Below are 27,389 nucleotides of genomic sequence, written 5' to 3' on the forward strand. Positions count from 1 at the left end.
TCCCGATGCCGGGATATCCAATTAGACTTGCAGATCACGACGCAGGAACCTTCCCTCCGGTGCACGGGAATGTTTGCACGCACGGAGTTTGTTCGGGGTTCGTGTTTGTCACGGGGTTTCTCCCTATTTTGCATGCTGCTGCTACCAATTATGGTGCAGCCTCGCGAAAAATGGGATTGTAAGATGGCTAAAATATAGATGCATGCGCGGTATGTTAGTTTATTTATTCATTTTTACTAAAAAATCAGGAATTAAGAACTTTTCCACTCTCAAAGTCGTGCAATAAGTAAAGTATTTAAGTAAAAAAATTGATCAGCGCATTCTCCCTTGATCAAAACTCTAGTGATTCTATAAATATTCTATCTAGGGCGCTGGTAAAAAAAAACTGTGAGGATGGTTCATTGGTGCATGTTTGTCCCAGGGTTTGTCTTATTTCGCATGCTGCTCACCAATTATGGTGCAGTCTCGCGAAAAATGGGAGTGTAAAACGGCTAAATTAGGGGTACATGCGCAGTGTGTTATCGTTTCTTTTCGTTGTGACTAGGAAATTGGAAATTGAAAACTTATCCCACTCCTAAATCCGTGTATTTTTATTTTGTTAGTTGAAAAATTTGTAAGGGCATTCTCCCTAGGTTAAAACTCCAGTAATTCTATAAATATGCTAACATGGGCGCAGATAGAATAATTGTCAGGAGGATACATTCAGTGCCGCTTCTAAAATGTAATAGTAAGGACAATAGTTCTTTTAAAATGGACGTGTTTCTATTGTTCTCCTTTATTGAGTTTCTTTCTGGCATAAATACATTGTTTCTTTTGAAATTATAAAAGTAGTAGGTATAATCACTATCCAAAATTTTCATGAATCACTAGGGTGCAAGTGTACCCAGTTACATTCCCTTTAGGTGTCCATTCATGCTAATTATGTAATCATGCGAGGGCACATCTGCAGCCTATATATGATTAAATGCTGATTTAAAATAACTAAGTAAAGTGAATGTATTTTCCTTTAACCAAATAATATTCAAATAAATCCCTTATATGGAGATTTCATTGGTTCTCCACAGAATATATTCTATTTTGCTTGATTTTTACATTCGCAATAGTGACAAAAATTAAGTTTTTATGCAGCTTGCAGCTGGCCCTAGATGAAGCTTTGTTTTGTAGTAAAGAGAATAATAAATTACCCCTATTGTTTATTTTCCTAATTTTGACATTGATTTAGCTGCAATTATAACCCAAATTCAGAATTTTTTTCCGTATGGGAGTTCAATCAAAAAAGAATAATCGAAAATCCTTATTTTTAAATTAAAAAAATACAAACAGGGACATAGTATATGTAACCAAAACCAACCGAGGTAGCGACGTCTGACCTAGGCATGTTACGCGACGGGTGAACCCTGTTATATGCAATTCAGTTCGTTCAACATCAATCGCAAGCTGAAAAAATTAGTGACGATAGCCGCTGTCACACTAAGTTTTTTTTTACGGGCATAAATTTTCTTGGAAGAAAAAGTTCCCACGCAATTTAACCTGTTTAACCTTGGTCAAGTTATCAGATACAAATGAAAATAGAACAGGTTAATTTATCCCTAAGTGGAATATAAGCACTTTCCAAAGTTACCCTTATATAACAGGTGAAAAAAGCATTTAATACTATAGTGAAGTCTTTTCATTTTCACAAATTCCTTCCGTTTTGATGGTGACCAAAATCGAGGAATTCACAGATGACTGCACAGCATTTAACGCTTGAATTGATAATAATATTAATTTTTTTTACTACATTCTCTTCCACTGCTCGGAGAATTTGTGAACGCTGGAGGCTGTCAAATAATGAATATTCGACGAATTAAAGAACAGAGCTTTTTATTCCGGTAACCTGCAATACGCTGAAAACTAACCGATAACTCCTTCCGCCAACATAGAATTTCTGAGATAAACCTATGGTTTAAAAATTTTGAATCCATTAGGATTTTTTGATAGCAATAATTTATCCAGCCATCGTATCTGAGATCCAAAAGCTGGAATGATTGGTTGATGAAAATTAAATTACATTATTCTGCTCACCAATGAAAGCCTTAATTATTTGCTCCACATTTCAAATGGTGGATTGTGTATATGTCACGACCATGGTTATGTAATCATCCAAAATTTATTTAGTTTAACGAGATATGAATAGCAAACCGTCATTAACAGCTTAGAGCATTAAAAGAAAAAAATCCTTCAAGTTCTCCACTGGAACATAAAGAAGACGTATGTCTACCATCTCCAAGATGTTACTTCGTGACGAATTACCTATTTTATAGTTGATTATCTTCTTGAAATTTTCTATGCACACAGAGTAGTCATGCTAATGTTTTCCTATACTTCAAGTATGAAGGCTATAGCTCGGCCCTTATAACTCACTCTTATCTCACATTGTATTTAACAAGATAGTAGCGTGGTATTTTAACAAATAATAATATGTACGTCTTAAAATTGTAAACATGCAATGGTGTAAGCTGTAGTTATGCGTCAACAAACGCATTGACTATCAAGCTGGTATTTTGAACTCACCCCTTATTTTATTCGAAAGACAATGAGGATTATCATGGTGGTAAGAACTACTTTTAATAATGTAAGGTATTCACCCTTTGCTCACCCGTCCCTTACTCTCCTAAGGACCATTAGAAACGAAGCTGATGGATTTGAATACCCAATGCCGACTTTGTTGCCATCATTTTGTATGACATGTTTTTAATTAGACAGTAAACACTTCTTTTGAAAGTTTTAAGTCTTTCAATCATTAGTAATGGAGATCATATGAATAGTACAATCTGTCATCTATCATTATACACTTATTTAACTAGCGTTGACATTATGAGCCTCCTTGCTAAGTAAAAATTCCCATCATTTAACACAAAGGGAGATGAACCGTTAGAAAATACGGCAATGAATGTATAAGCAGGCTTAAGTTCTCATTGTGGATTTTAGTTTGGCCTTTAGCTAAAATTTTGTTAAGGAAGGAAATGATGGAACTTATCATTTCAATACAACGATTAGGAATAAAAAATGTCTTGACCTCTAAAAGTTTTTACTGAAATGAAAATATTTCACTTCAACAACACGTAAGAAATGGTAGAAATATTTTCTGCTGCACGAGTGATAGTATGTTTTAGGTTCTAGTTTTTCTTCCTAAGTCAATATGAATATATTACAGGCAATATTGAATTCGTTTAAGCCCTATCTTATTTCTTCATAAATTATGATACACTGACACTGCAGTAACCTTTGAATTGGTCCACCGATGTAAGCAAGTTTGATTCCCGGTTTTAAAATATTTTTCAATGGTGCTAAACGAAAAAGGAAGCTTTCTTTGTGAGAAATATGTATTGAACTTGACCTCATGCGTATGTATTTTTCCACACATCTTCTAATCATCAAAGAGCGTTAATTGGTAGTGCTCTAGAGCTGTGCTTTGATTGACCTAAGATTGATGCTCAGCTTTCAATTTAGACGAATTAATATCACTAACTTACTGAAGTCGCTTCATTTTCTGATTAAATATATCTCTGAAGAGGATTTGGTAATATTTTGGTCTCCAAACAGCCTTTTTTAATGTTTTCAAAAGGTTATTGTTGAAATTGTATTATATAAATTTGCATAGTCCTTGTATCCAAACCCAAAGATACATCTTGAAATTTATGATGCAGGTGTATTTCTTGTGATAGGTTTCCATTTACCACCATTTTAGCCATTTTTTATTTGATCTCACGAAGAGTGTTTTCTCTTTTGCGTCTCACTAAAAGATGTCTTGAAGGTGATGCTTTCCTGAGCCCAAAGAGTAAAACCACTCTTACATTTTCACCGCACAAAATCGATCCATGTCTAGCTCTCTTCCGGCAAGTTATTTCCGTCTTTCAGATTAGGGTTTGAAGCAAACGCGCAAGGCATTGAAACGAAAGGCACAAAAACCGCTAGGTTATCAGATCTAGGGGTAGGGCTACGTGGAAGGGTTATGACCCGCTTCTTTCACCAACACAAAGCCGTTTGATGAAAGCGATTAAAAATATTAAATGTATGGCTTAATCTTAAACTACAGGAAAGATCTGTCGATTACTCAGCGTAGGCATTTTTTGGGGGCTACTAGTGATGTTCCAAAAATCTCCTTTTCTTATTTTAAATTTAGTAGTATATTCTTGCATAGAGAAAATTCGAACCGATGGCATTAAAGGTAATTGGTAAAAATGTTTTATCTAAAATTTAGCAGAATTAGCTTACCACATATGTGAGGGGAACTCCAAAACTAATTCACGCAAGGTTCTTTACATTAGAATTGCCACTTTGTGCTTTTCCAATTAAAAGTGTGCATAGAGGCATCCTACCCGCTTCCATTAAAATTTATTTGAACGCAATACCGATTGTGGCGTGGTAGCAAGAATTAAATATGATGATGGATGCACTTAATGTCCATCAAAAGCAACGCAAAGTAACCGAGATTGTTTATTGTGAGAATGAGACAGTCGGAAACATTTACGAAAGGTTGAAGAAGGTGGATGGAGATGATAATGTTGATGGCAGACACAGCGGTAGACCTTATAGTGGACAAAAACCTCACATTGCTCAGCGCGCCGAGTCAGATTTTTACCGAACAGGTTTACACGCGTTAGTTCCACGTTGGCGTAAGGCCATTGAAAAGGACAGATATTATGTTGAAAAGTGACATCGTGTTTCTAATGGTTGTGTAAATACGCTGTAAACATTGTAAGTGCCTATAATAAAGATTGTGGAGTCAAGAAGTTTGGGTGCATTAGTTATTGAGTGACCCTCGTATTATTTAATTCACAGTTTGGAATATATCGCGCTGCTACCACAACAAGTTTTCACGACCATTTATTTATCAGCTGCGTAAGGATCTACTCCGGATATTGACATTTCTCAGAAATAGCACCAGAAGTTAAATTTACTCAACTGATACCATTGCAAAATCCTTCGATTGCGGATCAAAAAGTATGTCTTTCAACGTTTTGTGCCCCATTTCACGATTCTATATATATGCTATAAAAAGCATAATTTTAGCACTAAAGAGTGCCTATTCTACTTGTAAAATATTTAAACGGGAATTGACTGCTAGTCGGGTGATAGCAGGAAAACGTTTATCTTTAATTTACGACATAAGCGCCGGATCTTACTTTATCTCGTTACTTTGTTTTCCTAAAAATCCGTCATAATTCTAAATATCACATAATTTTTATTATACAACGAATTTCATAAGGTCACGTTTTTTGAACCTTTTTTCTGCTATGATGTCTCAACTTTTAAGGGAGCTTAATTATAAGTGCGATATTGCGTAAAAATATTGATTTATATCACTTTGAATAAAAACAATGACCTAGAAAGATTTCTAGATTTTCACAAGAACTCGATTAAAAACCAAATACGATTTAGGATTATTTCAGCAACTACACCTATTTGGGTTATTTCAAACCACATCTTCAGAGTACACGACTGCTGTAAGAATTTATTTTGGGATGAGAGGCAATACATTTCATTAAATGTAGCAAATAATTTAGATAAATGTCATCTACATTATTTCATAGTATTCTAAAGAACTCTATACTATGCTGTACTTATTTATTAGTATTTATAAATTAATGGAATGTTTTAAAACTTAAAGGAATAGCAATGGAATATCCATCGATTACTAGTGATTCATTTTAATGTTGCCTTTTAAATCAATGCATATAGCCTATAGCTATGGACTAAGATATAACTTAATAAACATGCCAATAGATAATCCTTAAATGCCGTAAGGGTTCAAAATGGAATTAAAAAAATTTCTTTTAAGACATTGAGGCTCTAGGTATGCCAGTTGCTTTCGACGGCTCATCTACCTCACCATTATCAATGTGGCTGTTATTATTTCTTGAGACCTTTGTAAAATATATGCTACTGTGGCGACACTAAGGCCACTCCCAGCTGAAAATACTGTAACCCTCTTTTGTAAATGCTAACTCTTGCCTGGGAAAAATTATCGGGAAACTTATTTGCCAAAAATTGACATTTCAATGACAAATTTGACATAATCATGCACGTAAATTTATTCTAATAAATCCTAGGATTGGTACTCAGAATTCATTACCTTGGTAATAACAAAAATATTTTTCTTAGTTTTAACGTGTATCCGCGTATCCAGAAAAAAAGAATTTATAGGGTATGCGGGTTGCCTAAGATGATATTATGTTGTTCATTTGAATGCATAATAAAACGTTGCATTTTATTAAATCAGCCATTGATTCCGCATGATTAATGATTACAGTTAAATTTATTTTTTTATTGTGAAAAGTTGTTGTTCATGGAATTTCACTCAACATATCAAAATTTAGTGTCAGAGGATCGTTGGCCATGGGCTAGAGCCTCCTCAGAGGAGACAGTGTTAGGCTTCTCAAGGCCCCTGGTTACGTGCCGTGATTAGCATACAAATTCTATTTCATAAAAATATTATTTATCTACAAATACAATTTCATTCATTGTTGTATAAAAAATATATTTTTTTGCCCCATGAAAAATGGCACTAATTAATTTTTTAAGGCACTAATCGGATTCCTATTTTTTTAACGTAGTTTTGCTCAAAAAGGAGTTTCCTCGTCTTTCTTTGAAGGCAGACTTGCATACGGAATGCATTGCTTTCTCTATCGGCATTCAAACTTACGCCATAATTTTTTTTTGGTGAAGCCTGCGATGATTATGTGAGATTTGAAAGTTAATTTTAACAACTTGTTATGAAAACCCTTTGAAGCAATATTATATTTTATCAATATAAGAGTCAAAGATAGAAATATCAATGTTAAAATTCAAATTGAATGATTATTGAACAAACCTGTAACATTTGGTGTGATTCCCATGACATTCTCCACCTTCACAAATATTCTATAGCTTTTCCTCAAATGATTTTATCCTTTTTCAGGCTTACAGCCAGGCTTTCTTTTTTGAAAGGTTCCAATGGCAAGTCAAGAGGCAGCAAGGTGATGCACATGAAGGTAAATTGATCTCAGCATCCTTAGATCTAGATATAAATCTTGCTCTTGAATCAAAGGTAATTTCAATTCGTCCATTTCAAGGGGCCTTTTTGCATGGCGAAATATCCCTCCAAAGAGCTTCAATGGCTTTAATCAGTACGAAATTAATCAGAAAATTGCAAAGAAGATGAGCAGTCGCAGAGAGACCAGCTACCCCCGGATGAATGGGTGAAATTCAAGCACCAGTATGCCCCTCAGGCATAAGTAAGGGGCATAGCGAAGCAACTTCATAGCAAAATAGCATGTATAAGTTAGATTTAATGGAAATGTTGTCCATATTTTTCCAGGATTTTTGAGATTGTAGGCAATTTTATCCTAGATACCTAATTAAGTGTCAACGCTGTATCACTAATTTGTGATAAATTGTCGAATTTCATGAGCTTGAAAGTTCTCTAGCTCCTCGCCGTCACCAAATGAATATGTGATGCTCATAAAATGCTTTCTTCCGAAATTTGAAAACATGGCCCGGAGAAGGAGATTTTGCATTCCACACGGGTTGAAATAGAATCAAAGGAATGAAAAACGTCAAAACATCAAAAGGATGCAAAACGAAAATGGGAATGCGGAATTCTGGCATTTTCATTAATGCTCTTCCCATTATTGCCTTTTGAACTCCTGAAACAGGCGGAGTGCACTCCGGATTTCCTTATCTGGCGGTTTAGTGAGAAGATGTCTACAAAATATTTCCTTTTCCCAGTAAATATGTTGCCACCCCATCGCACCCTTTCTTATCTTATGAACATCAGCAGTAACCCCATAGATGTGAAAAATGGCCCTTGTTGATTGTTTTTTTTCCTGGCCACATCATTAAATATAGATATTTTATTAGAACTTATACCTTATTTAAAAAAATAAATAATCAAAAATATATGCGTGTGATTTTGTAAAAAAATTAGTCTGAAAAAACTAATTCCCATTTAAAACATGTTTCTTTAATTTTTGGAAACGAGTAATAAATTCATGAATTTTAATGATTTGAAATCAAAATTCCATGGAAGTTATTAATTGAGTCACTATAAAGTATTTTTGAGCTGTTAGTGAAACTTGCATTTAGCTATATTTAATATATAGCATTCAATTCCTATTTTAGCCACCTATAGAGTTTACTGTACATTTTCTGATTAAGAGATAGCAAAAACCTAGCTGAATTGAACTATCCATTCATACTTTGTCGGCTTTAAAAACTGCTCATATTAAAACAAAAAATTGAAAGGAAATGAACTGGTGAAATATAACTACCTTTATTTCATTTCTCTTTTTCAAATGCAACTGATGTGTAATAAAATGCGCGCGATTATCTTCTTTTATTTCTGGTTCTTTTTCAGAGTTAAAAAAAATGTTTAAGTATTTCTCTGTAATTCATCGAAATATCAAGAATATGACCAAAAACTTGAAATCATGATGTAATGACACATATTTTGATGTAATTATGTAAGGCCTTTAAAAACTTATCAAGTATTATTTACTGTATAAAGTTTGGCATGATGAATTACCTAACGCAAATATGCCATAATCGTATATAAATATGTAAGTTAATTAAGGAAATTATATTACAAACATCTTTACAATTGCTGAATGAGTTCTGAAAAGCAGGATCCTAGGTTCGCCAAATCAAAATGGAAAAGCATTGAAATACAGAACTGATCATTTCGTTTCGACAAGAACCTAAATTTATAAATGATATCGTGTTTCGGTACAAATGGCCGTCAGGAGAAAAATACTCATATAATATCTTATATCAGAGTATTCTACCAGCTAAACAGCTCGCTTAATATCAGGATGAGACTTCTCGTACATTCGGGTAAAGTAGGACAGGTAATAAATCAGAAGTGATGTGGCTATCAGAGTAGGCTTTGATGGAAACGGGAATATTTATCACAACCGGAAAGACACGTCTTCCCGCATTATCTCAATCTTCATCCCAAGGTACACCGTCACTACATCTCTTCATCCCATTAGGGTAAGTACCCCGTGAAAATTTTGCATCAATCCTCGCTGCTTTGAATAGATGGATAGGAAGCAGTGGCGGATCTATGGGAGGGGCTAAGGAAGCTATAACCCATCCCATTGGGTCGATACGCACTAGATGAAATCTATAGTATATTTACAGGCTACGACTAAGAACACAATCATGTAATATTTATATTTTGCGATATATTTTTTTATATTATTTATACTCACTTTAACGAATTAAAATACAAATTAGCTAAAAAATTAGGGCCTATTTTATGCAATTTTGGCATGCTATAATCCAGTGGCAGATCCAAAAATGGGCTAAAGCCCCCCTTTGGGTATCAAATTTGCACCAGATGGAATGGTAATTATGTTCAGACACCACTACTGTTTGGAGTTTACCCCCTCCCTCTTAAGCCTCATCCAAGCCAGCCATAATCATCTCATAAAACGTCTGCGGTGTTTTATAGCATTTCTAATAATTTTAACCAAAAATAGAAATCTTTGTAAAATAGAATAGAATTTCTTTTTAAATATGTCCGTGCATTACCTTGTCTGTAATCATTGGTAGTAAAGCTAACATTACCAACAACCAAGAAACCGCTATCCTCTTCGTAGTAATCTCGCATAAGTAAAGCGCTTCGCGTAGAAATGAGTGTTAAACAAATAATGATACGCTTGAAAACCCGGTGAGCAACGAAATGTAAAGGATGGAGCATAACGAAGGCATCAGTGCACAACAAATAAGAGAATCCAATCAACTCGTACTTCAAAGTTCAATACTTGGGTAAAGCTGATTTTTATTATACATTTCTCCTATAATATCAGAATTATCAGATAATTTTAACTGAATTTTAAATTATCTTTATTAACTCTTGCAATATTCTCTTACAACTTTAATCACTAACATTTTATTCTTTTAAATATGTCTGCATTTCATCTTGGCATAAATAGTTACCAATAAATCGTAATCCTTCATTTTAACCTCTCTACATGTTAAGACCTGCACGAATAAATAGGTGTTTCAACAACAATGGTACGTCAAGAAAACAGGAAACGAAACTTATGAAGTACAAAAGGAAGAGGCACTAAGCTACAGGCAGATAAGAGAATTCAGTCGCCTCTAGATTCAAAATTCAAAATCACAGTTGAGCTGAATTTACCTATGACATTTTTCCATCACATCAGAAGTTGGAGATAAAAGCTAAACTCCAATTTGTCTTAAATATATTCATTGAATACCTAAAAAATATTTTCTAGTGGCTGCTACAAACTATATCAGTTCTATTGTTTAGACACACTCTATAGATGACGAAGTGTACTGTCTTTCTAGAAATAACACTTATGAATACATGGGCTACTGATCAAATTCTTTAGAACTGATCACTATCATACCTGCACGAGTTTAAGATCGTATAAAATCTTGCACGCGGATGTAAACCCTGCACGTGGAAATAAGTGTCTCAAAGAGAATATCGCACTGAAAAAAATTGAAAAAGAAGCAACAAAATAAAGAGAGAAGATGAAGAAGGTGCCACCTCATCACAGATAAGACAGCTCAATAAGCTGTAGACACACAATTAAAAAAGAATAAGGTGCAAAACGGCTCTGAAAATACACCCGCGTCAGCAAACAATTAACAAACACAATTCGAAGGAAAGTGAGAGAGAGAGAGAGAGAGAAGACGAACTCGGGGGGGGGGGGGGGAGGTCCGACGTATTAATATTGCAGATGATAAACACGTGGGAACCGCGGGGGAAAGTAAAAACACTTTAGCAGGACCACGTAGTGGGAGACAGACTCAAATTAACCGAGGCGGATTTCAATTAGTGGCTCATGGAATAAAAAAAGACGATACGACGGAATTGAGGGCACGGGGCGGAGGGGGAGGTTCTTAAAAAGTTTTCACGCGCGCAGAGGGGTCGTCGAAAGTGGGTGGAAGTATACCTTTGGGGATGAGTGGAGTGGAGTGGTGGGAAGGCAATTATTTCACAAAGATTGGATTTCTTCCGAGTGCGCGCGTAAGATTCAAATTCTGGAGGAGTCGGGATGGGAAACGGGTGGCGACACTTTAATTGGGAGAGTCGTGGCGATTCAGGTCGACTGGGGTGCGACATCGAATGAATGGATATGAATGGTGATATTTATATTTTTAGCGTACCCTGCGGGTTGAATTGAAACATGATTTTCGAAACAATGTAAATTCCCTTAGCATTTACACTTCATAATTAGCATTTCACTCAGAGCAGATGGTGTTACTGAAGTTGTTGCTTGGTTCTATTTGATATTAATTGATATTAAATCTTGTAACATAAAATGTGGATGCCATACTATTTTATTTTGATCTACATGTGCATTTTGAATAACCTGCAACAATAAAGAAAATCAAATTCCATTTAACAGCATATGAGGGTGATAATCGATTTGTTTGAATACGTTTTTCACCCCTTTCTAAAATAAAAATATAGAAATATATTTAATTAATGGATGTAAAATATAGAAAATTAAGTTGTACCTAGGGGAAAAAAATGTAAAAAACGACGGAAAAGAGCCTTAAAAATGGATTGCAAAACATATTAAGTGACAAACAAATTGCTTATCAGATTCATGTGATCTTTTGTGGAGAAAACGATATAGTATTTGTAGTTCTTGTTCTAATTTTTGGAGCTACTATATCTCTTTTTTTCAATCTATTTTCTACGAATGGTTTTGGCATACGGATTAGCGCTCATATGCTCTTAAACGAAATTTGAATTTCTGTATTATCAAATCCACCCAATTAAAGTCCTAATAAAATACTATGCCAACCATCTTGTACGTCCCGGATGCTATTTCTTTGGTGGGATATGTTTATTCTAAAATTTTACAAAATCGAGGACACGGTCATATTTCCATATCTAAAATATATTTACTTCTAGGGGATCAACAGGAGTAAATGAAAAGCTATGGTTCGCGAAAAAAAAGCTTTAAAAGTCAACAATGTATTTATTACCATGTGTGTGACCTTCCAGTAACATTTAACAACAAACCTCTAATTTCTCCAAAGAGTATCGGTGGGGTCACTCCATTTGTCAAGAAACAATTTTGACTTATAATATTTCTAATACAAAAAGATAATTACCTCTTACAACAATGACCGTCACATGAACATCGCATACTCACTGGCTAAGTTCTTGCAATATTATTTTTCATGATTACGATACTTCGGATTCTTTATCCATAACAAAGGCTATTTTATGAGTGTTTAGCTTTAAAAAATGAACTACGTCAGTCTGGATGTAAACAGAGCCCAAGTTATGAAAATATATTTTTTGGGATTGAGAGCATATTTGACCCTGGAAGGTGAAGGATAATTTTTGAAACTAGGGAAGTACTGGAAAAAGCAGGGAACTTTTTATATTTCCATAGCAAGTGTAAATAAGGAAAATGATAACTAAATGACAAAGTATTACGGAGGATACTGATTTCCAATATTTCGTAGGAGCAATAAAAAGCGGCCAGGAAAGTCCACTTAGTGAATATTGTGAAGGATATTGTGATGGGCTATTGGATGGAGATGAACATCCATAAGATCTAAGGTAATAAAAATAAAGACAGTTGTTAAAAAATATGCTTTTATTGCTACATAACGATATGAAAACATTTTCCTGGTCGCATGCACTTTTCTTTACGCAAATAATCAGATTCAAGGAAGTGAAATGTTCAAATTTGATGATTTTAAAAATATTCTGGAAATCACATGCGTACAGTGGGAACCCTATTAAATCTGTCGTGGCGTTTAGACAGTTTAATTCGCTGATTATATTTTTTCCAATTATCCCAGGAGCCCAAGTCGTTAAAATATAAGACAAAATGATAGCATATTTTAACCTGGGAGGCGAGAATAATTTTAAAACAAGGGAGGAAGAAGTACTGGGAACATTTTAATCCCAAATTTAGTAGTTTTTAATCAACTTCTATCCAAATTCCATTCTCCCGTTAGGTGCCCCTTTGATAGCATTGCTGTGAAATAGCTACTACTTTTTAGGAATTATTCTGAGGATCATAATGAGTAGTCAATTTCTAAACCTCTAATTCCCGTGTAATTTTCATTTTCTTCAGCTCTTCACTCAAATCGTGACATGGTGGCAAATAAAGCCAAATCCAATGTTACCGAGGAAATTGTTCATGCTGAGAGCAATGACTCTACATGTTCCAGTAGAAAATGACCAATCGCATGGTTACATCCATGGTCACATTCTTGGTTGGGCTTTATTCCTTGTTCCAGAAATAAATAGGATAAAACATTTAGGCAATCGTATAAATACTACTTCTCTCCTGGAACTTCATTGCTATAATTTTTGAAGAGGAATTCATTTCTTGGTCTTTCTGATATTTTTATCTCAACGAATAGTGTTTTCAGATGATAAGATTCTTTTTTCAACTGCACTTGAGCAGTCAAGGAATATAATATTCATAGTCATTTCTTAATAGAGCTGTGGGACTCTTGTCGTGATGATCTGAGTTAAAACTGAGAAATGTGCTGATAAATTAATGGGGAAATAAGAATTTTTACTTGATATACATTTTTAAGAATGAATAAGTAGGATTAGCAATGTGCAGAGAGCGATCGAGTAATTGCATGGCATTGTAAGAATATAAGTCGGTGTTCTCTTATTCAGCTGTGGGTCATGCAATCAAGAAGGAGTAAAATACTGTGGATTGCTTCCTTCCATAAAGTTGAATAAAAGAAAGGAAATCATGATGTTTCCCTCCAAACTTCTATTTTTATGCTTCAAAAATTAATTTATTGGGTCAAGTTGGCAAAGGGGGACGAAGATAGGAATGAAAGAACATGCAATGAATGAGAAGAGTAGTGGAGCTGTATAAAAGAGCTTTCCAATTATAGGGATATTTTGGTTACATTCAGGAATAATTTCAAAAATCCTTTTTAAACTGCTAATGCAATTGGATATGGCCAGGAAAGGTGTATTTTAAAAACTGAGAAATATAATGATAAATAAATGCGACATAAGAAGTTTAAGTTGATAAAATTTTTCAGGAATAGATAATTAGGGTAAGCCATGTGCATAGAGTGCTAAAGTAATTTCATTGCAGCACAAGAAAATAAACCTTCTTTGGCATTCTTCTCCAAATTGAAGTTATTAAGTTTCATCTATACATATTGGAATAAATTTTATACAATGTTAGATTCTCATTTTTAAGTAATTGTTCACGTCCAAAGTTTCTTCTGTCTCTCATGGCAGCCATAACTGCTACCAGCATAATTATTTTTCGTAATATCATTCAGCTCGTGGTTTATTTTTCGCGAATGCAAAAACGCATTTCCAATTACTTTGCTCATCTCACTCTTTAATTTATGCGATTGTATACACTTAGTATTCTTTTTTTTCCTGTAAGCGTACAAAACGGATATTGATCTGTCTATGTATCAGTGATAACATAATTTCCCAAGTTTAAAGGAACCTGCAATCATAGACTTCCTGGTTTAAGCCCTTTATATATTATTAAAACTACATGCAAAAAAATGGTTAGTGACACGTTTGCGCGTGACCACAAGGCACTGATTTCAAGTGGCTCACTTTTTAAACTAGTGATTACCCAAAACGATTATTTATTTCCCAGGTCTAGAGTGGTTTTAAGCGGAGGGGTTTGATCAAATTCTAAAAACCTCAACCCCATCCCATAGTGGTGAGGAAGTTTTTAGCTCTTTTGGATCCATGAAACTGCTCTTTATCACGCGATTTTGGTTCGTTAAAATCTTGGGTTTCCCGCTACGAGATCTTTTCCTTCACACAGTAACTTTGGCTCAAAACCACTGGGAAATTATGCATTTAATGCATGTCAAAAATGGAAATGAGTGCTCATTGATTTTGCTCTGAACTTTGGGTAGATTCTATCTTGGCATAATTTTCAGTGAAATCTCATGACAAACTATCAAGCTTATTTTAATTATTTAAATGACTCAACAGAAAAAAGTAGATTATTAAATATTTGATATTGATATATATTTACATATATATTTTACTTTACTCTATGTATCTCAGCCGAATTTATTTGATAAAAGTAACGAACTAACACAGTTATGAATAGCGTTGAGAGCCAAGAGTGTAGGGCTTAATATAAAGGTAGATGGACGAATACGTATAGGCAGAAGAACAGTTGAACTACTTGGGAATTACAGTACAGGGAATTGGGAAAAGCATTTTCAGCATCAGTGCCAGAATTGCTACACCAAAATTGGCATTAAGGAATATGATGGACGGATACGTAAAAGCAGAGGAGCAGTTGACTTACTTGGGAACCACAGTAGAGGGAATTAGGCAAAGCATTTTCAGCATCTGTGCCAGAATTGCTCTACCTAAGAGGGCATAAAGGGATATGAGAGAAGTAATACGAATGAGTAAGAGTGTAAACTAAAGGCTGGAAAATAATCTGACGTAGAGCGAAATGCTTTACGGTGAGAATACGACTCTTGACAGACAGTACGAAGAAAGATAAATGGATATCAGATGCTAATGAGCAGGAGAATCGAGACCATGAAATAAAGAGTATGCTCACTTGCATAGGACAGAGAGAGATTGAGTGCTGTCATTTCGAAAGGTGATTCCATTTTTACCTTAGCTGAGAGGCGATGAAATTGAAAAATATTTGAAACGGTTTATAACAGAATTTAAGAACTATGGTGATATAAAATGACATGTGTGTATGAACTATCGTTTGCAGGTTCCCCTTAATAACTAAAATACAGTGTATGTTTTGAACTTGTCACATCATTGCTAAGCGCCCACGCCCATAGTATATGCAGCAACAACGAAATTTGTTGTGTAAGGTAGTTATTTGAGTTTTTAAGGTAAAAAGCTACAAAATATCTTCCTCTTATGATGGTACGGTTCCCCCACATGTAACCTGAAAGAAACAGTTTTGTAAAAAATTGCGGAAATCAATGTCACGTGATATTTAAATCACATAACATAGCACTAGCGATTTAAATATGTCTCTTTTGATGTTGATATCAGGGCAGATGACGAGTATTGCAGGCATTATTAGAGAAAAACCATAAGTTTTCGACTCTGCAAAGTTAAGTTAATTTCCCTTCGCAGCGGAAGAAATTATTCCTGCCCCGAATGCTTATCCGACTGCAGGACATCAAAATGTCGGTGATGGGTTGAAAAGTTAGCACGTAAAAGTTCATTAACGACCGATTTTGGAAAGATGAAAGGATACTGCCAGTGTGTTTTAACAAATGTAATTACTCAATGGTGTCCTCACCAGGGAAATTAGATGCAGGCCGTAAACTGATACGTCGTTATGAGCCGGAAATGGAATAGGCAGTGAAACAGACATTTCCATCAACGCAGAATGGGTGCACGCCGTGCCATTCTTATGATAACCAGCATGGTAACATGATTTTTATATTTTTAACGTTTTACCGAGGAAAGCGAATTCGTAAATGGCCACTCAATTAAAGATGTAACTTTTTCAAGCAGATTCTTAGTATTTTCACTTGATAACTTGAAAATTTCAACCTATAAAGATATATTTTCAATTAAATTAGATTCCACATGAATATTTATTTGTTTCTCTATACACATTTTTCCTCCAGCCCTTTCTACTACGCCATGGAGGTAGTGGTACTTTTTTTCTTTTAATTAATCGTTACAATATTTTAGTATTTTTCCCACTGATTTACTCACGTGATCCCCTCTATCCAATCCCTCTCTCTACGTAATATTTCACTTTACTAAAGATAACGGCCTAGAGAAATTCATGAAAGTGATCTAGTGCACGGCCATTGTATATTCATTAATTACTGAATATTCATGCGGAATCTGACAAGCATTACTCCATCACTTACGTACGCTGGAAAAGGCTGGAGGAACACATCTCAGCGTAAATTTCATTCTTGCTCAAACTCAGATTTGCAAAAATTTATCTGGTGATTTGTGTACATTCTTGCCAACAAAAATACATTAAATTAAAAAAATAATAAAATTCACTCGCTCATCCAGTCTGCTGGATTTTTTCTAAAGGGAAATATAATGAATGACCACAGTTGAATGAAATTGAATATTTTCTAAATAATAATTTCGTCTACGTCAGGTTTTCTATCTTTTTGTTTCACCTTCTCTTGGTATTCATATTTTTAGTGTAATATTAATGATATCCAAGTGAGAATCTACGGAGAAAAATTTGAAAGCAAAAGATATAACAATAAATCCTAAAGAAGGATGATCAATGCACGTACAGAAAAAAGGATATTTTAGCCATTGTGAGAAAAAATACTTCTCAAAAGCCTGATTCTCTTTCTATGGCTCATTTTTGCCTTTCGCGTATTTGTTGATTCAATGGTAATCATTCGGAGACTAGCACGGTTTTGTTATCGGTAGTCGCAAAATTTATCTCACTATTACTAAGCATTTCATTTACAATTCAACGCAATTGAAACAAAATTCTGGTCATTAACTATTAACTTCGAATTACGACTTCACGAGACTAGGGGAAGCAAGATTAATATCCAATTCCGCAACATACAAGCAACCGACAAACATCTAAAAACCCAGAGTCATATGGGAGGTAGTATTAAGTTATTGCTATTCAGCTGACGAGTGGAACGCTTTTGCGTGGAATAATTTGTCGTTATTTTTATTGCCTGCTTATAAAACCGTAATCATTATTGGAAATGCTGCTTCACATAATTATACATAAAACTGGATGACTATTATGCATTTATCAATCGGCTTAAAAAAAACAGAGACTGGTCTTCAGCAACTCTTCCACTTTTTGTAGTTCACTGCAGTGAGAATATAATTAGTCTTCTTTCATTGTACAGCAAATTCAGAAACCATGTCAAAGAGGGTTTAGCAATTCTCTTTTTGCTCTAAACGAGTCATAAATTGGCCAGTATTAGCGGAAATAAACGCCCAGTAAAAGATAAAAGTTTTATATTCACGAAGTCGCGTCATGATGATTGCAATTAATTCGCTGGCTAACGGATACTCTGCCTGTGCCATAAGCTCAAAGGCGAACACAACGATCATTAACGTGAATTATGGAATGAACTGGATTAGGTTCTCTCATTATTCTGTGAAGAGTGAGTGGGTTTACAGCATAGAAAATGTCAGTTTTACAAATGAAAATAAAACGCATGAATGATGTAAATTAACTTCAACGCAACGGCATAACGATAGCTCCCTAACATTGCTTAAATTTGACCGATAATAAAGTTTACTTTACCTAACTTTTAACCTAAAAAATTGTTTAGGGTGTAAAATATCTATATATAAGCTTCCTTTTAGTGTACTATTACCGTTTTAATAGCAATTTCTCACAAGAACTATGCTATTTCATTTCCGTATCCAGCTTCTTTCGATAAAATCCAAAATATGAATAGAATAAATATAGAATTAGCACTTGAATGCCTAAAATATTCCTTTGATATCTAAATCACGTTTAATTTTGACGGAATCAACAACTATTACTGAAAAAACATACTTTTTACATTACAAATCGTTATAAACAGAGAATGTTTTTAGCATAATAATATTTATTTTAGCCTTCGTATGGATAATTAATTTACAATTCATATATATGCAGCGGATTGGGGTCCAATGGGGGCCCTTTGAAGGATACAAGGGACCGGGGCCGGGACCCAATAATTCAATTGATATGCCTGGACACACATGGAGGGTAATGGAATGGATTGGAGCAAAGGAGGGAGGCGCCACCGCGATAGGAGCTCGTCGAAGCATCCCGAAGAGGATAGGGATGGAAGGGAATAGCCGCGTTGCCATTGGGACAACGGGGCCCACCGCTAGCGAAACCGTTACTTGATTTACCAACAAAATTGGCAGATTTTGCTACGAGGAGAAAAATCCATCGGTTATTTCGCTGGATCCATATATACGCAGTTCAGGCACCAACCACTATAACGACAGTAATGAGCGTGTTAGAATAAGTGAATCTCAAACCGAGTTAAATGAACAAGGTTCTAACGACCTCTCAAGACTATACTGTGGCTCAGGACACGGAAATAGTGTTTACCAAGGCAGTGTCGAAGAGTAGGTACCTACACACCCATTCGTCGCTATTCCGCGACGGGCAATTTCCAAAGCACTGAATAAAACAATCGATCTCGTATGCAATCATACGCACGGGTGCAAAGTTATATGCACCAAGGATGATATTAACTTTGAAAAATTCATTTAGCATAGCCGGGAATCGAACCCTGACCGACTGCCGGATGATCTTTCATTCTTTGTTTCATTCTTCAATTAATAATGATATCGTACTGCTCACTAATTTCATTTTTATAGAAACATATGATGATTTTATACCAATCGAAATACGTGTTGTGAGCTGTTAAAATGCAATTATTGGGTAGTACGATATCTTTCTTTATTATTCGATATATTTTTCCACGGTATTTCTTGCCAAAAAGTTCACTTTGTGCCGTGGCGGATGAAGGATATGGATAAGAGGGTCTGAGTAGGGGGTAACATCCCCGCAGTAGTTGGGGTCCGAGATAAATTACCATTCTATCTAATGTAAATTGGATATCCAATGGTGTATATTTCTTCGCAACCGTGCTCATGATTGCGTACAAAGGTACTTGTTCTACGCAGTGCCGGTGTAAGTGATTATCATTGCTTCACATATGCTATTGTGATTATACCAGGCCGAAAAATCGACACTTCTTTACCACTACTTTTTAACCATTAATCATATTTATAGACCCTTACTTTCTACTTAAGGTATGTTAGAGCAGTATACAAGAAAATATAGCACTGACTATCAGACTAAATAACACACACAACCTTTCCATTCCTTAGTAACCATACATCATGTTTCCGTACCCTAACTTTATACTTCGGATACATTATAGAAGTATCCTGATACATATAGTACTGACCGCTGCCTTTTATCGATTGTATTGATGCGGTCGTTCCAGAGAGTGGAAATACAATTAACAGCTACAGAAATTGCTCTCTTGTCACTGCCGTCTGACCTTCGCTCTCAGTTCCGAAGTATACCCTTTCCCCGATCACTTTGTCACCGCTGGGGAATCCTCCAGAGATAAAACCACTCTGGCAATATCAGAAGAAAAGAAGAAATGTCGCTAAGTGAGAAAGACGGGAGGAAACTGCCCCAAGTGACAGAATGAGAGGGGAAGGAAGTTAACCAAGGAGGCTGAGGAAGTAGGAGGCTTTCTGCACGTGACAACTTCGCTAATTACATTTTATTCGGAAAAACGCGATGGTAATGACAGCTAAGGATGTAGCAACGGGATCGGAAACTTTCTCGGAGCACATAAGTCGACGATCTTCGGCATTTTTTTTGCCGTCTTCTCCACGAAATTGGTTCCCTAAAAGACGATTTCACCCTCTTTAAAACTTACTAAAGCTAATATTAATATAGCATCCGGGGATTACAGGGTTTCTTACAAATTACTAAGAAGAATATTATAGAAGTAGTTCCCTGACATTTATCCCTTATTCCGCCCAGAGTTGGATTATCTTTTGATACGAATTCTAACAAATCAATAAAGCTATTTTCCAGCTCTTTCACTTTAATTCTTCACTGCATAGCCAAAAGAACGTTTTGAAATATATCAGAAGCATAATGAAAGACCAATAATTTCGACAAAACTAGTTATTTGAAAGCTTAAATAGGAATCTAGTAATACCATGCGCAATCGGACACTTATTTTTATACTAACGATATTCTGGTTAATAACAATAGCATTAATGCTTATCTATCTGTTAGAAAAAGTTTTTATTATAGAAATAACATTTCATTGTGAGAACGATTCGAAAATGCGATTAATTTTTTCAGTTGGAGGTTTTAGGAATACTGTTATCCATAGATAGTAAATCACGCGTCACATTTTCTGTGAGCATAACTTTTCATAAAAGCTCATGTATTCATAAAACTCATGGTTATCTTTACTGACAAAAAATATATGTGAAAACCTAACAGATATATTCAACGGATTATTCGAATTAGTACGTAAGAAGGAGATCTTGGAAACCATATTCATTAGAACATGTGTTTTTTTTTAAGCTTTTTCCGACATTAATTTTAATTTTGCTTTTTGCAAAATTAATATAATCGAGTGTGAGGTCTATAAGCTGGTAGAAGAAGTAACGCAATAGCATAAAAAAATAAAATAAATAAATCATCAATAAAAAATAAAATCACTCTTTCTGCTCTTGCAAATCACAGTCTAGACTATAGCCATCATTTTGATTTCGAGAACACCAAAATTTTAGACATTGAAACCAATTTTAAGAAAAGATTATTTAAAGAAATGTTTTACATATCAAAATCAAATAACAGTTGCAATAAAAGATCGGACATCGAACACCTAAGTAAAATTTATTATTATTTAATTCATCGAAATTAGAATTGTTTAGTATAATTTAGATACCATTTGTTAACAAATGAATCAATATTTATTAGTAACCATGATTAGCCTAGTAACGAAAATTTTCTATCACAGGTATGTTGTTTAATTCTGTTCACAATTTTTAATTTACCAATGAATTTGTACTGCACAATTGTATTCAAAATTTTTGTAACCACTTAATTAATTTATTTTCTTTATTTTCTTTGTAAACATTCATTATAATTAAGAGCCCTGAGGAAGGAGAATAAATCTCAGAAACGTTGGCCAAATGTGTATTTAATTTAAATCATGACCTATACTCCAAGATCATAAACACTACATTGTTGTAACGTAATAGCTGTAATTAAATCTAAGGACCCTTCAATTTCTCAGTTTTCTCGCATTGCTTTACATTTATTGATATTTAAATAACTTTTTCAGTACACAATAACGCGTTTTACTAATTACAATTTCGGTAAGACTTCTAATTTTTATACTTGTTCACATTTCATTTCAATTTTCCTTTTTACTATGAAATCAATTAATTATTTCAGCGAGTTTTTAATATATTTTGTATAATTTAGGATTTAATTTCAATACGACATGACAAAATTGATCCAAAAGAGAAAAGTAGCAATCGGCCTAGTGCGTCACGCTCAAATTAATTACAGTCCGATGAAAAAATAAGGGCATTGCTAGTATCGGATTGGATGTTACTTTCAGGTACTTCTCTTTATCATTAAATGTATGGTAGCTTTGTTTATATGGTCAAAGGAAATCAAAATTACCAATTTGGGTATGCTCATTAAAAAATTAAAAAGATTTTTCAAATTTCATGCGCGGCAGTTGTCAATCAAAATCCGATACACATGATTTTTAAGTGTCAATGCTGGGGAAAGATTTTTTCGTTTATGATTGCTAAAATATTTCAAATTCGATGAATCCGTCTTTGTAATGCGAAACTACGTTACCGCGGTTGCGTACATTTTATATCATAATTAGCAAGTAAACTCCCAATTATATATTAATGCAGCTTATTGCGACGGAAAATCCGTCTATATGCTACCACAGGGTAAATTATAGAATAAATCATAAATATACAATAAGGATGACATAATGCCGTTAGATCCACGTTCGAGTTCCGGCTAAACCAAATTATTATTTTTTTTGTAATCTTCTTGGCGTATGTACATACCTTTGCATCTGCGCGCATGACTTCATACAAAATCACTTGTTCTTTGGAGTGCATAGGAATTATAAATCCTTAATTCAGACGCAAATGCATAATCAAGTAGAATATATGTATTCCTATCAACTTTTTGAACCCTATCAACTTAATTTCCTTAGATATTTATCCCTTTGCTTTATCACAAACCCTTCCAATTAATGAAAATTTTTGATTCATAATCAAAAAGATGAAATAAACGGCTTAACTTTCATACAGCTGATATTCAGCTCCTCAATCTTTGCCTCATTATTCTTTGCATACAACATTATTCTACTGATAGCTGAGGGGGAGAGAAACCAAGGGGTACAAGTGATTTTTTTTCTCAACAGAGTTAGGTTAAGTTAATTATTAGATGAAATACACAAAAACCTGGTTGCCATGGGATAAGAGTGAGTCTCTGTTATGTGCTGATATCGAGTGGAATATAAAATGATCTACTAGTAGATCTCGTTTTCTTTTCGTTACCTAATATCTATAAATAACTCTACTCACAAAAAAATACTTGCACCCCTTGGCTTCTCACCTTCTCATATATGTTTCGTTTCCAACATAAATTATTTTCAAGGTGCATAGAACGTGACTGCTTACTTTCGATCTCAGAATAAAAGCACATTATTCCTCAAAAATTCTGGAAAAAACACATAACCTTAAATAATTAAGGTTCTTTCGAAGAGAAAACGTTTTCTTACCTATTTTGGCCCACGCTGATGATGCCAGCATCTGAAGAATGAGAAACACCAGTCCCTTTAGTCTTCCCATCCCCGATCCTGGGTAAAAAGAGATATAACAGATCATTAACAGAGGAGTTTGAATAATTTATTGAACAAACATTTTAGCAAATTAAAAAACATTATAAGTAACATCCGCAGCTTAACGACCCATTTTTTATTCATATATTTTTTATAAATTTTATTTTTTAACATTCATTTTATTAAAAATCCTATTTAATGGATAACTTGGTTTACGCATATTTGCTTTGTCGTTCTCGCTAGAACGACGGTATTTGATTTTCTTCTCACACTTCATTTTATTCATATTTAGTATTATAAATTCCTCTTTTTGCAGAGTTCATTCAATTCAAATAAGTATCTTCAATGCCTTATAAAATATTCAATGCCGGCCAATTTGAATATTCACATTAGCTTCTGACGTTGGAGACGATGCGTTTTTTGCAAAATCCAACGGTTGTATATGTCAAGTTGGAAAAGCCATTCAAAATGAGTAACCTTATAAAGGCGCATGATAAGATTTCTGGCGGAATTTTTGTGAGAAATACAAGGAAAAGTGATCATCAAAATACATGATCTTGGCATAATTAAGACTGAATTTATATGAATATAAAATCATATATTCTTCACTAACTCCAAATGCTTCTCACTTTAGATGGATAAAATTATAAAGTTTACTTAATTTACTCAATTACATTATATTGCTATTATAATTTACTTAATTATATCGATAGTCGTCTATGTTTTCTCACACCATTGCTTTACTTTAATCAATGAGAATTTTCGTAGTAATATCCTATTTGCTTGAATTACTAATCATATTGTAATTCAGCCAAATTTTTCTATGGGCATCAAACATTTTTTAAATGCATCAATTAATTTTTTGTCTATTTTTGTACTCAAATTCACGCTGTATACGACGGATATATCTTCACTGAGGGTATGCAAATAATAAATTTGTCTTCATTTCTTTATTTTGCAAGAATATGAATACATGAATATTTCAGGTTATATTGTTTCATTTTGAAATCATAATTTCAGGGGCAGTTAATGCAAATTCCGTTGTTACTCCTGGTCTATTTCTATAGAACACAATTATTCCGGTTCAGAGTTAAATGTGACTTTATAATGTTTTTGCTGTAGAGAATATGTTAGTTTGAAATTATTAATCCGTCTATCCTTGTGCATTATATTTTTTAGAGGATCCACAGTGAATGCAGTCATTGTGACCAAAACTGCAGTGCTGGGTTTAAAGGTCTAATGAAGGCACAAGACATGTATTAGTATGTAGTAATTTGTGTTTAGTCTCATAGGAAGCATTGACGCTCAAAACCCATAGTAAATTATATAAGCCTAAATTATTTTTGCACGAAACTTCCCAATCGCTATATTATAATGTAGGAGTCGAGAACCTTCCAAGATTGAAGAGCCAAAAGTTATGCACTCCTCTGTGCGACTACATTCCGACATTGCATTAATTTGACTACAGGCCATGCATTTACCATAATAACACTATATCCTCTCTCCTTCTAACACTTGCGGTTTCTTTTCCTTTTTGCAATGTTTTTTTGAGTTTAGAAAATAAAATAATTTAATTAATATAGTTTGTGTATGGAGCTGGAAGGCCGTAATCTGACATCGAAGCAACCGCAAATTGGCAACGAAATATTCGAAATTTGACATCGAAAAAGCCGCAACTTGACTTCATAAGAGCCCCATGTGGCTCGTGAGCCGTAGATTGCTAACCCTTATTCTAGGTGATAATAAATGTTTTATAGACAATATTAGCGGAATACGCCCAGCTAGTATGAATTGAAACATGACAAAACGTTATAGTAAGGTTTTTACTATCGATTAGCACATTTCCCTCATTAAAGGCTCCTTTTTTAACGTTTCATTTATTACTTTCAGTTGAAAAATATCTCATAAACTTGTTTTCACTATCACCGCCTCGAGAACATCAGAGGCACGTTCAAACCTTCAGGTCATCATCATCTCGGCCGCAGAAGCAATTCCACCCACCCGATGCAGCCCGTCACTGCCCGGGCACGAATCACGTTTCGTGATTGCCAATGAGAAAGGCTTTAACCTCAACCACGACCGTTATCGCGCAAGGCCTGTGAGCGACGCCCGCGACTGACCCGCCATCTCTAGGATGGCATGTATGTAGTACAATAATAATCCAATAGGGGCGCTGTCATCGCAGGAGGAAATGACGTGGGTGGAGTAAGGATATGGATGCTGGCGAGCATGATATCCCTCAAACCTAACCCTTCCCCTCTTCCCCTGTCCCTGCATGTTGATTAATTCCTCGTCAAGGTTTATGGCCGCAGGATGTGATTTCAACGCTCTACCCCTTCCAATTCCAGTCCCATTTAAAGCTCACTAATGCAAAAAAGATTGTTAACAAATTTCCTGAAAGGGTAAGGATGCACAAAGCTATCACATTTCAATTAGGTTCACTTAACTTACGGAAACGAGGCGACGAAAGTGGATAGTCATAATTAAATCGGAACTAGAAAATTGAACGTGGTGGAAGGGCTCCATATTAGCATTGATTACACTCCGTGGCTTCCACAATTTGTACAATGTCAAAGGAAGTCACGAACGTTATCAATGTTAATACGGAGCCTACCCACCGCGTTCAAGCGTCTAGTTCATTTTCCATTGGTATTGTATTAATTGCGGGATTCACGAAGTGTTATCATTGCTAATATGTGTAGTCCTAATTTGAATTTTAAACTTTGATAAGCGGGTCTATCAAATAAGACGTCTCACTAAAAAAATGCTATGGTTTCGGCAATGTGATCCAACGGGAGGGAAATTTTATGGAAATTTTAAAATAGAAAGGTATTTTATTTTACTTTCTTATTTTATTTTGTCTTATCTTATTTTATTTTAATAATCCATCCATTAGTATGAGTACAATGTAAGTATTAGAGTATATTTTCCATTTCCATCGCTCTTAAATTTGTGCTGAAAATTTTTCACTCATAGCTGAAATAAACCTCCTTTAGGGGAGTTTTTAAAAAATGAAAGCGTAAAAGGCGTCGGGTTTTATCGGAGTAGTCACCCATTGGCTCAAAACTTTACTTGTAGGAATTTCATATAGTAAATGCGCTATTTTATTCGACGTTTAGGAATAGGAAGAATAAATAACACTTTATTTACAGAATAATTTTCAATAATTGCAAACAGATGCTGCAACATGTCCCGATTTGGAGTTGCAACACATGTTGTAACTCCAAATTGGGACCGCGTCGTGTTTTAAACATATTATACTAAGAGATTTTTGCAACGTGAGAATTTATTTCTGACACCAAAATTCCCGATATTATTTTCTCTTTAAACCAAGTTACACGGCCTGTCAACGTGTTCTTTTCCAGTCACATTTTGAGCTCTATAGCCTTTACAATCTCTCTGACGTCGACATACTGCGTGAGGCATTGCATCATATAGCCGCCGTGATAAATTTTGCCCGAAATATATTTGGACACTTACATGCCCCAACCAACGATGCGTTCAGAAAGGAAAAAGAGCAACTTCAAAAGGTGACGTCGCCGGACAAGTTAAAAAGAAGTCAATTTCTCCATAGGCATCAGAGGAGGGAGCACGTTAAAATTTTTATAAAGCATTCAATTTGAGTGTACGTGGTCCCCGAAATTTATGGCCAGCAATAAGATTTCTGAAGTCTTTCCCAACAGTTTATGTATCTTTTTTGTTTATGACGAAGACCACCGCACCCATAAAAAAAGAGGATGGCACGTCAAGAGGCACATGACGGTGATAGAGTGCCCAGTTCGATATGGTCTTACAAAGTGACATCTGCTCTTGAGTTCTTCCGATGCCTCAGGGACCTTTTGCCTCGTAAGAGTGTGTTCCTAAGGCTGAAATATTAATGGGAGCGCCTTCCAAATAAATATACCTTGGGCCAAAGGAGTGGTGATGTTTGAAAGTACCAAAGCACCACAATTTATACTCCTTTTAGAGTAAGTAGGTAAGGCCGTTTCATCACCTTTATGGTCATAACTGCAAGA

At 34.8% G+C, this 27,389-nt stretch overlaps 1 protein-coding gene across 1 annotated transcript in view; it reads right to left on the reverse strand.

Moving 5' to 3' along the window:
* The window catches only part of LOC124160598 (acid sphingomyelinase-like phosphodiesterase 3b), a 705,734-nt gene that overhangs the window by 474,197 nt on the left and 204,148 nt on the right, over nt 1-27,389 (reverse strand). The window contains exon 3 of the mRNA XM_046536482.1: nt 23,314-23,391. Coding sequence (XP_046392438.1) covers nt 23,314-23,383 — 70 coding nt within the window. The 5' untranslated portion in view covers nt 23,384-23,391. The remainder of the gene's footprint in view (nt 1-23,313; nt 23,392-27,389) is intronic.

The sequence above is a fragment of the Ischnura elegans genome, chromosome 6 (genome assembly GCF_921293095.1).
Source record: "Ischnura elegans chromosome 6, ioIscEleg1.1, whole genome shotgun sequence".
Lineage (NCBI taxonomy): Eukaryota > Metazoa > Arthropoda > Insecta > Odonata > Coenagrionidae > Ischnura > Ischnura elegans.